The 11,936-nt window shown below is 49.9% G+C and overlaps 1 protein-coding gene across 1 annotated transcript; it reads right to left on the bottom strand.

The window, feature by feature from the left end:
* Nucleotides 1-381: 381 nt before the first annotated feature.
* Nucleotides 382-10,645, bottom strand: CD40 (CD40 molecule). Its single transcript, NM_001002982.1, is given in 9 exon segments — nt 382-918; nt 1,474-1,502; nt 1,646-1,732; nt 3,339-3,400; nt 5,972-6,065; nt 6,418-6,564; nt 6,826-6,951; nt 7,286-7,364; nt 10,400-10,645. Coding segments are annotated over 9 exon segments (825 nt in total). The 5' UTR covers nt 10,451-10,645; the 3' UTR covers nt 382-768.
* Between the last annotated feature and the right edge of the window lie 1,291 nt (nt 10,646-11,936).

The raw sequence follows: 11,936 nt of genomic DNA, 5'->3' as shown, positions 1-11,936 counted from the left end.
TAATTCTGTGAGCCTGACAGCAAGTGAAACAGCTCATGTCACTCAGCATTTCCACCCTCATTTTCCTTTATACATGTTTGATGACTTTTTAATTATATAAGCATTAAATGGACTCACTTTCCTTTTGGGGAAAAAAAGTCAAACCTTCTTTTAACCCTTCCCCAGTGCTTCTCCCCCAACCCAGATATTACAACTCTTGAAGCTGTGCATTTCTTGTGTATCCTTCCAGAACACTTGTCATATCTACATATACCTTAGTGTGTTATGTTTACACACATCATATTGTTTGGGGGCAGGTGCTTTAAAAAAATTTTTCCATACCCATCATTCTGCAACCTGCTTTTTTTTTTTTTTCACAACAGTGTTTCTGAGATCCTGTTGTATAAATATATTACAAATTTTATTTAGCCAGTCCCCTGCTGCTGAACAGCTAAGTGGCCTCCAGTTGTCCACTGTCACAAACAATGCCACAATGGCTCTTCGTGGGTCTTCCTGGGCTCGTAGAAACCACCGTGATATACACCTCAGGGCCCTGAAATGCTGGGTTGGTGGATATTACTATCTGGCCCCCCAAAAGTTTCATCTCCATCTTTAAAAGCAAGTTGGGAGGTGGAATGGGCTCCAGGGGTGGGGTGGAAGGTTCTCTGTTTCTGCAGCACAGGGGTGCAGGCAGGGGAGCACCGCCCCTTCATGCCCCTCCAGCAGCTCCAGGCTCTCCGGCCACGCGCCCACTCTCCCACGCTGTCACACTCCTGGGCACACGCTGCCTCACACTCTCTCCTGCACGGAGATGCGGCTCTCTTTGCCGTCCTCCTGGGTGACCGGCTGGCACCCATGTAAGGTCTCTTGCACCGGAGCAATGGAGTGCGGGGGCATAGGAAATTCCTCCAAGTCCTCCACAGGGTCCTGATACATAACCTTAGGGCAGCCAAGGTGTGAGGTAGCCAACCCTCCCCCGCCCCCCCAACACCTCTGAGTAGCCTTTCCCTTAGGAGACCCCTCCCCCAAACATAAGCCCCCTTCCCCTTTCCCAAAGGGAGGGTGGGTGCTGATTCAATGGGTGCCTCCTGCCCCCTGCTGGCCACACAGAGAGCATTGAGAAGCTTCCAGAGTGGAAGTCAGTGGATCCAAGGAGCTGCCCCTCCAGCCCCCACCCAGTGACCTGGCACCAACGCCCCCAGAGACATGGTTCCCCATGTATTAAATGCCAGGAAACATCAGATTTTGCCAACGGTGCCAGGGCTGCCCCATGGGGAGACTAACTCTGGAGATGAATGTAGGTTGGTGGTGCAAGGGGGTGAAGGGGAAAAGCCCTGCAGCCCAGCACTGGGAGTGAAAGTAGCTAATTCTGCTGCCTCCCCACTGGCCACAGGGGCAGATTCTGAATCAGTTGTACTGCTATAGAGGCAACAATGAGTCAGGCTTTCTTTCCAGTTTGCCAAAACCCTGAGCTGTTTCCCAGAGCTAACCTACCTTATTCTCTGGCTTCTTGACCACCTTTCCTAGAGAGACAGAGAGAGAGAGAGAGGAAAAACAAGATGGGATGGGCAGTTGGTGAAGCCAAATCAGGAAACAGGTGCCCAGTTCTACGGTACCATCTCCTCCCTCCCTCCTTCCCTCATTGTCTCCCCACCTGGGGACTCACGGATGCAGGCAGACACCAACAGGACAACAAGCAGGATCCCCATAATGATGGGGATCACCACTAGGGCTCTTAACCGAGGCTGGGGACCTGGAGAAATCAAGATTTCAATGATGGCTCCCCATCAGCAGCAGCCCCTGCCCCCATGCCCAAAGCTGCTGCACCTGGCTATACTCTAAAATCCTTCCATGCCTGAACTTATCTAAAATCAGGGGATTCAAAGAGGTGGCCCTGGCAAAAATGAGGCCAGATGTGTTTAGTGTAACCAGCACATTAAAAAAGAATTCTTGAAATATTTGTCAAGTTTTTAAAGTTAGGGGATTGCATATTTAATATCAAGATATCTGGTTTCTCTAAGAAGTTTTGAAAGATCCAGAGACAGTGGGCCGGTAGCCCCACCGGGCACCCCTCGCCAGAACTGAGGAGTGGCAGCTGTCTCCACCAGCTCACCGCATGCCCCATCCCTCCCTACTCTGTGCCCAATGCTGAGGTCCATCAGCATTTGTTACAGAGGAATGGGGGGGAAGTAAAGTGTTTCTTAGGCCTAAGACTCTATCCTAAATGGAGATATGAAGGAAAGACCAGGGACTAGGGGAAGGCAAGTGAAGCATTCATCTTGGGACAAAATCTAAGGGGACAACAAAAAAACTCAGTAATCAATATAGTAATATTGATAATATTTTAATGTCATGTTTTGAAAAATCATATCAACAAACTATGGCCCACATGTTGGCTGCCTTTTCTAAGAGTTATATATTTATTTGAGAGGGAGAGAGAGAGAGAGATAGCACGAGTGGGGGAGGGGCAGAGGGAGAGGGAGAGAATCTCAAGCAGACTCCCCACTGAGTGGGGAGCCCCACACAGGCTCAATCTCATGACCCTGAGATCATGACCTGAGCCGAAATTGAGATCATAGCCTAAGCCGAAATCAGGAGTCGGATGTTTAACCGATTGAACCACCCAGGCATCCTTGACTGCCTGTTTTTTAAGTAAAGTTTTATTGGAACCAGGGCTGGGATTAAGCTGAGGCAAGTGAGGTGGGGCTGGATCACAGGGTTTGTTTGTTTGTTTTGTAAATTTGGTATTTTGTTCATTATGGACTTTTTTTTACATTAGTTTTGATTTTTTTAAAAACGTGTATTAAATGTTATTTATCTTGATGACTGCATTTTCCTGGCACCTCCTTAAATACTGTGTCCAAGGCAAGTGTCTCACTCACCTCACTCCAGCCCCAGCCCTGCCAAGGGGAAAAGAACAGAGTGTCTTTGTCTTAGCCGTGACTTTTCAACTCATTAACATGACCTGCCCGTCCTTGAGTCTGTGACTGTGCTGTAGGTCAACCTCCTCATTCTAAAATCAAAACCGAGGCCCCGAGAGGAACAATGTCACACCACATTGGTACTTGAGATGCAGGGTGGCAGCAGATCATTGACAGAACACGTCCAAAGTACAAGAACCCATGCCAGGCACTTATCCCAAGCTGCTAAGGGAGCTGCTGTTATCATCTCATTTCACAGATGAAGAAACTGAGGCTCAGAGTAAGGAGGTGACTGGCCCAGGCAAAGCTGGGATACCTCAACCCCAAAAAGCTGCCTCCTCCTCTCATGTCACCTGCTCTCCCTCTTTCACCACCAGTGTTCCCTTTCAGTTCCCTGCCTCCCGGGCCTGCTGCCAGGGCCCATTCCCCAAGACTCACCACAGATAACATCAGTCTTGTTAGTTCCCGCCTGAACCTTCACCAGGCCTTTGGTTTCACAGCTGTGCACAGACAGATGTGCGCGCGCACACACACACACACAAGGAACAGAAAGAAAGAGAAATTAAATTTCCCCAACCACAAGATTTCCAACCCGAGGGAGACCATCAAAACCGACAAGTTCAGGTTCACTGAGCATGGATGGTATGCAACCTCCTATGCTGATTATTATGGGAATGACACAGACTCTGTTCGCATGGAATTCATGAGTGCAGAGAAAAAACATCTTAAAGGAGGAATAATCAGTTGGAGAGTCCCTAATGAGTGCCATGCTTTGTCACATAGGCTAAAGTGAACTAGGACTCATTCAGAGAAGGGGAGACAAAGCCCACAATAGCTGGAATAGAGGTGTAATGAGTTCAGTCCTAAGGCAGGGCTTCTCAGTCTCAGCCCTACTGCATTTGGGGCCACATCTCTCTCTATTGCAGGGCTATCCTGTGCTCTCGTAGGATGCTTAGCAACATGACTGGCCTCTACCCTCAAGATGCCAGTAGCAGTCCCTCCCCAGTTGTGACAACCAAAATATCTCCATATATTGCCAGATGTGCTCTGGAAAGAAGAATCGCTCCATTGAGAACCTGTGGGTTAAGAGAAAGCCTGCCCTAGTGGAAGCAAGATCTGAGTGGCCCTGAAGGATGTAAATTTAGACCAGCAGCACATTCTGGCTAAAGCAAGACAACGTGATTTGAAGGATTCGGTGATGGGGGGGTGGGGAACATGCCAGATGAGGTTAGGGAACGACGCAAAATTGGGCTTTAGAACTAGAGCACTGGTAATCAGCCATGAAGGTTTCAACCGGATTCAGCTGGTAAGTTGCATCAGCATCCAACCAGATGACTACCCAGTGACAGCACTCAGGGGGCCAGAGAGCTCACAGGAGAAATTATGGAAAAGTGGACAGCCAGGAGCCCTTGCAGGCATCTCGATATGGGATGATCAAGACATGGTCCCAGGAGAAGTAGATAGAAGAGAACATCACCAAGAAATTTACTTCTAAAGTGGGAAAAAAGCTTCAAAGCTTCAAAGAAAGCACATACATACCAGTGCTTAGGCATCTAACAGACATTCCTATGTGTCTTTTCTTCATGCCTTGTGAGATGAAAGTCATTCGCATTTTCCAAACAAGGGCACCAAGGCCCAGAGGGTCACACACTTATTGTAGAGTCACGTCCTTTCTAAGCTGTTCTGAGGCTGGAACCCAGAGCTCTGATTCTACTAACCAAGATGCCCCCGGGTTATCATTCAACATTTATCAGTAAAGATTTATTGAGCACCTACTGTGCATTGGGCATTGTTCTGGGCATAAGGAATGCATCATTGGAAGGAAAAAAAAAAGCCAACTCTCTACACTGAAGGAATTTGCAGTCTACTGGAGCAAGGCAGAAGGAAACAAATAATAAAGTATATATGGAATACTAGTATTTGTGTGGAAAATACGTGTGTCTGCATGTGTATGTGTGTTTATTTGTACATAGAATCTCTGGAAGGACACACAAGGAACAGTAGCTGCCTCCAGGGAGGACCGAGTGGCTGAGGAACAGAGTGAAAGGAGACTTATCACCATAGGCCCTTTTGTGCCTTGTATCCCATGAGCCTGTCTTACCCATTTTTTAAGAATTAAGTGTAAACAGTTAATTAGGCATGTGTTTAAGGGTATTCCAGACAGGAGAGTTTGATGCAAGAGAACAGACGGTGTTGAGGGGATTACAAAGTAGCATGCGGAAAGCAGTCAGGAAGTGGAGCTGGAAGGTTGGGGCCCGTGCGAAGGAGTCTGGGTTTCGTCCTCAAGGCACAGAGAGCCATGAAGCATTTTAAATAGGGAGTGCCGTGATCCAAAATACACTGTAGAAAATTCACTTTGGCAAGAGGGTGCAGAGAGAGAGCAGAGCCAGGGAGGCCGGTAAGGAGGTGAAAGCACCATCCAGACCACAGTGATGACCGTGAAGATAATGAGATGGAATCTCAAAACATCTGGAAGACCAGATGGACAAGATCTGGTGACTGCTTCGGGAGGGACCATGGGACAAGTGCCCAGACCCATGGGACTGTCTTCCCACAGGGTGAGAGGGGTGGGCAAGTGAGCCCATTTGGTGCCTGTGGATCACCTGCATGGAGGTGGACCCTCAGTGGTGGCATGTGATTGTCTGGGACCTAGGACACAGATCAAGATGTTATTTGGGAACCATGGATACAGATGAGATGCTCAGAGGAGGTGGGCAAAGTGATTGGAGAGTAGAGCCTAGAACAAAGGACAAGGAAACCAGGTTGGAGAAGCAGAGGAGGGGTAGAAGGAAAGCAAGATAGGTGCCGCGGTGCCCCCAAGAAGGGAGTTTCATGAAGATTGAGAGATCAGCAGCATCTGTTACCACCGGAGACACACCAGGCAAAAAAAAAAAAAAAAAAAAAAGCTGAAAAATGGTCTTTTGGTCAGCCACGGGGATACTTTAGAAGTTCTATGAGTGCACAAGCGTGTGGACATGGGGAGCAGGGCCTAAAGGACAGGTGACCAGATAGAATGGAAGTAGTCTCACATCCCTCTTATGGCAGGAAACACAAGGAATGAATCTTTGTACCTTGTCCAAGGGTGACACTTTTCCAAAGCAGAAGACACATTGGAGAAGAAGCCGATGGGGCAGGGATCGCAGATGGTATCAGAAATCCCTGTAGCTGGAAGGGAGAAGGTGGCATTCGTCATCACAGTGGACCACCTGTCCGGCTCTCAGGGGAACTGGTGGATAGGCAGGGCAGGAAGAACTGCCTATGTCACTGGCTGTCCCCCAGCACAGAGCTTCCCTGACCACTGCAGTCTCTAGGAAGCCTCCTCCCACTGCCCTCCCAAGGCAGATACCCAGGGCTGGAGGCAGGATGAGAAAGGTTCCATTTCCTGCTCACCAAGCGGAGATACCAGTGCAGGTGGTCCCTCCGCCTCCAAGGCTGAGTGCCCACGGCCCACCCCCTCACCTGGAGCCTCAGCTCCTCTCTCCTGCCTGAGGAGCTGATTCCCAGACAGGCCACATACCGATCTGTTTGACTCCCAGGCCAGGGGGGCACAGGCTGTGCATGGTGCAGCTCTCACAGGCAGCGTTGGTACAATGCAGACCTTCATCGCATGTGCAAGTGGTGTCTGTTTCTGACGTGCCCTCCTTCTCGACATGGAGCCCTAGGTCTGAGTAGAGATGGCAGGAAGGATGAGGACCCCTTACCAGTCATCCTCGGGGGATCTGCTCCTCACACATCCCGCTTTAATTTCCTTAGACCCTCTTCCAAGTATGGGTGGGAATCAAACTGTTTAACAACCAGTACAACCCAGACTGCAGCCAATCAGAATCGACCTTGACTAGAAAAAAAAAGCTAAGGCTGCATTGTCAGGAATGAGCTAGACTATCAGCCTAGCTCCCGCTCACCCCTTCCCCAGCAGCCCACGCACTGGGGTCGCAGTATTTGTGCTGGTGACAGTGTCTCTCTGCGTTCCAAGTGTCTAGGAATTCGCCTGTTTGGCAACGAGTGCATTCCGTGTCAATGGTATGTAGGCAGTCATTCACCAGTTTCTCTCCTGCAAAACATTGGGAAATGAGATGGCTCCCGCCAGCTCAATGAGTCAGACACTTACCAAAAACTGAACAGACTGGGGTTTTAGGGCGAAGGGGTTCAAAGATGACTTTCTTGGACCCTTCCAGACTCCATAGTCTGTTGGAGTTCATGGGAGAGATTGGAACCCTGGTCCTGGGTAGGCAGAGAGGGAACCCAGAACATTCTGACAGCAGGGAAGGGATGGGAAGACTCGCAGGAGTCATTTAAGACTCGAGTTGACAGCAGACACTTGGAGTCTGCCTCTGCCAGCAGACCAAGAAGGGTCGCACTCTGGGGCCAAGGGTTTAGCAGCTCACCTGGTGGGCACATATTACAGCACTGACTGTCTACTAGGTATTGCTTTTCTCTGCATGCAGTGCGTGGTTCTGGGTAGACCTAAAAACAGAATTGGGTGATTTGAGGGAATCTTGAAATCTCTGCTGCAGCCTCTATGGCAGGAAATCAGCCAGGACAGAGGTTAGAACTGAAGTGAAGTCCAAAGCAGAAAAAATGGAGCCTGCATATTACTTCGTGTGTTTGTTTTTAACTAAACTGCCAACTGATGTGATTATAAAAGCACCCAGAGGATCGGTCTGGCATTTTACAAAGCGATTGCGCTGGAACATCACAATATTCTCTGAACTAAACAGATCTGCCTTTTGGCTTGACTCCTGAGTCTTTCCTCCTCCCAAAGACCCAGAAGCACATGAAGGCTCCTGTACCTCCCCTGGAGTCCTGAGGCTGTCTGGCTTCAGCTAGTCCTAGTTCTGGCTGGGGCTATATTTAGTATTTGGCCGCTTCCTTCTATTCTTCTGCTCCCCACCCCTTTCCCCTCTCCAAACCCTCGTCATCTGATCATCCAACGCCTCCCTGACGAAATGTCAGGACTGTGAAGCTGGCAAGATAAAACCCATTGCTTTTGCTTTACAAATGGTAAGCTGAAGGTCCAGGGCGGCTGAGGTACTTGCCCACAGCCACACAGGAATAGAATCCGATGAGAACTCCGGTCTCAATACTCCCCCATCTCCATCAACTTAGGTCTTGACTGTACTATTTTTATTCCGTCCAGTTACCAGCCATGCTATTAATTACTTCTCATTAATTTAAGGACATCGATTTTAAATGTAAACCTTATATCATTGCCATGAGAGAAGAGCCAGTATCACTTCTCATAAATAAAAGGTAACCCTAAAAATAAATTCAACTTCAGAAGCACAGCAATGTTATTAAAACCCAGCTGGTTGCTCTGCTTGCTGACAGGCCTCTTCTCCAAGCTCGCTCTTGGTTTTTGTTTAAAAAGGAGGATTAGCAAGTGCTGGAGAGGTTTTAACTATATTCTAGCTCCAGAGACTTCCTCCTTGAAAAAAATGAGAAGGATTTTAATAAAAGTATAAAGTGAATTTTTGTTGTTTAGTTCTATATCCACGTGTTCCCTAAAATCATGCTACACTTTGGGAACAGCCAGTGAAAAAGAACATAGGCTTGAAAGTCAAAGCGCTTAAGGCTCCAATCTTGCCTTTGTAACGCTTACTAGTTATTTTGTTTCTCATAGCCTCAGTTTCCATATCTCTCAAATGGGAGTATTGACCGCTCCATGGATAAGGTTGTGAAAATCGGAATGAATACATGTATGCAGCCTAGCACAATAGCTAGCCCATAGTAGAGGCTCATTAAATAGTAATTTCAATTACCATAAATATGTAGCAAATATCTGCTGGGATGACTAACACTCTGGATTCTGCCTAATTGGTGGCTTTCATTCAGCCTGGGTGAGAAAACTACTTAGAATCACCTTACTCCAAATGGAGAGGGAAATATAAAGGTCTGTTGCTTCTTCCTGCAACCCTATGGACTCTCCCACCAGACTCCCAGTGCAACGGAAGTCCTCTGTGCCATTTTCAAACCCATAAGAAATACAGCTCCTTCTCTGAAGGTTTGTCAACCCTCAGTTCCTGCTCCATAGCTCCAGTCCTTCTGACACAAAGCATCTCAGGACCAAGACTCCCAGAGGCAGGCTCTGGAATCAGGCAGAGGTAGACTTATATCCAGGTTCCACCTAACTATGAGAACTTTGGCAAGTTATTTCCTCTCTCTGAGCCTCAGTTTGCTTATCTGTATAATGGAGGAGTTGAAAAAATCAGACCAAGAATGCATGCATGTAAAGCGTTTTGCTGAGAGCCTGACACACGGGAAGCTCTCAAAAGTAGCCCTTGCCATTGTTGTCACCACCCAGTCTACCTGGAGCCAAAGTTGGCAGTATGCTCATGAGAAGCCCAGATCACCCTTCACCTTACCTCCCCTGGCTCTTCCTCCAATCAATCCCTCCTACAAGACTCCTCCTCCTCCTCTCTCCAGCTCCACCTTCTTCCTGCCTCCTTTTTCCCTAAGTAAGAACCATGGCTTAGAGTGAAAATGAAAGCTCTGGGAGCAAAGCAGCTTCCCCACTGACTCTCTTCCCTTGTTGCTGACTCCCCTCCCCAACCCCTCCAAGGGTCTTTCCTACTCAGCCTTCAGTGCCAGAAACTACACCCCTTGAAACCAGTGGGGGGGCCAGAGGGGCTGGGATGAGAGGGGCAGGTACATGGGGAATTCCCAGCCTCCAGAATGAGGAACTACAAAAATACTCTTAAACAAAAAGTGAGTCAAGTGTGGGCTTCTGAAAATCCCGGAGACATGCTTGGTTGGGCATAACTGAGACTTTCTGGTACCCAGAGAAACCCCTGCTGGTCTCCTAACCCTTTCTTGGGTCCCACTAACTCTTCACCACCACCACCCCCAGGGGTCCTCTATGTCATCTTAAATTCAATGAGACAGCCACACAGCCTTGGGTATTCCTCCTAGGTTGGATCACCCAGGATTGTGGGGTAGGGGTGGGAGAGTTCAAAGTTCCTTGCCTTCTTAAAGAAGCACCCACGCTTGTTCCCACAAGATGCTCTGGAAGAAGGCAGCCCCAGATGGCCAGACCATGATAACCACTCACAAGAGGCTAGCATCTGTCCACAACGAAAAGGAACAGGAAACCGGCCAGACCCGCCTCTTCCCTTGTCTGGCCTCCCTTCTCGCCTCTGAAACCCCTCACCAGTCTTCCAGGCGGCCAGCCTCTGAGGCAAACCCAGACTTCAGTCTTTTGACCAAATAAAGGCTTGAGGCTCCCCAAATCCCAACCCCATCCACGCCGGAGATGCACATTTCTTGCAGTGCCCCCAGTTCGCGCCCTCTGTAGGCTACCTGGGACCCCAACCTGGAAGGAGACAGAAGCAGCCTACCTGGTCCAGTCGGGACCCGAGGTACCTTACCCAACTTCTACCCACGCTTCTGTCCCCCCAAAATCAACTGGGAAGTTCCCGTCCCCGAAATATTGCTTCTCTTCCCATTTCCCCACTCTCAAGTCCCCAAATTCCCCTTCGGGTCAGAGCAGAAGCTCAACTCACGGTGGTCAACAAGGAGCCCCAGAAGAGACAGCGCAGAGGCAGGAGAACCATGGCGAGGTGAATAGCAGGCAGCGGAGTAGGGGCGCGGGGATGTCTCTAGTAACTCCCCAGCCCCTGCCCCCGCCCGCCCCGCCCAGGAGATGGGCGGGGTCTTCGGGGACCAATCGTGGCCGGCTTCGTTGGGCAGGGCGGAGCTCCTGGAGACCCTTAGCGCCGGGAGTTCCCCTGAATATTCCCGGGAGTCTAACTGTGCCGGGAGTTTAGGGACGCGCTTTAGGCGCAGGGGAGGGCGCGTGGGCCCAGGAAGAGCACTTCCTCCTCGCCCCTGGGGCTCAGAGGCCACGCTGAAGAGGACAGAGAGCTAGCAGTCTTCCCGGAAGGCTAAGGGATAGACTAGAGATCCCCACGTGCTGGGAAGATGCCCCAGGGACCACCCCCACGGTTCTTCCCCGCAGCCTCCGGGAATTCCGGCAGAACCGAAAGTGTCCCCACCGCGGATGGAGAGGCCTGAGGAAGTTCCCCTCATCCCTGCAAACGGGAAGGCCACCGCTGGGGCTCGGGTGACATTTCAAGGAAAAGAGTTAGTTTCCCAGCTTAAAATTTCGCTCTCTTTCAAAGGAAATTCCCTCAAGGGGGCACCGCGTCCCAGCCTCCGCATCCATCCATCCATCCATCCATGCATCTATGCATCCCCACCAGAGTATATTCCATCCCATTCCAGGCCGGTCCCTGGAGAGAGGCACTTAGAGTAGTAGTACATCAACCTTTCGTGGGATCGTAGGACCCACGAGAATCTCAGGGGACTCGGGACCCTCTCATTCTGCAGCAATCCCGACACCCCTGTGCCTACATTTCCTGGGTTCTGGCTTCTAAGCGGTTCTTCAACCAGTGTTAGCACTCTCTATTCAGTGGCACCAAACCCCTGAATTCTATTCTAGGCTCTTCCTCTGATGGATTGAGTTTTGTTGAGCCTCAGTTGTCCCCAATGGAACCTAAGGAACTTGAACTAGACAGGTGTTGGGGTGATGATGACCTTCCAAGTTCTGCATTTCTGGACCAGGCCAAAAGGCCAGCTGCATAGATCAGGGAGGATGGGAGAGGAACGGGCTGCTAACCCCACCCTCCTGGTTCAGCCACAAAGGGCATCCTCCTTTCCAACACATCTGCTACTCATTCAGAGGCTCATCATCTCTCACCTAGGCTGTCCCATTGGTCTCACTCGTTCACTAGGCCCCTGTTGAGGCCCTACCAAGAGCCAGGCAACTCTCAACTAACCCTCGCCCACTCTTTCCCCCTCTCATTGTTCGTCCTGGTCAGTTCTCTTTGCAAACGCCAGATCTGATCTGATGAGGACACTTCCCTGCTGAAAAAACGGCTTTGGGCTCCCCCACCCTCAGGATGGTCCAGACTCTTTCTCAGGGCACAGCAAGCCCTCCTCCACTCTATCCCCACCTGTCTTTCCAAGTTCACTCCCCGCCATGTCCTCCCATCCACACTGGCTTCCTCTATACTCTCCTTCTCCCCATTTTCAAACAAT

Source organism: Canis lupus, chromosome 24 (assembly GCF_011100685.1).
Source record: "Canis lupus familiaris isolate Mischka breed German Shepherd chromosome 24, alternate assembly UU_Cfam_GSD_1.0, whole genome shotgun sequence".
Taxonomy (NCBI): Eukaryota; Metazoa; Chordata; class Mammalia; order Carnivora; family Canidae; genus Canis; species Canis lupus.
This window is presented reverse-complemented; position numbering and strand designations above follow the sequence as displayed.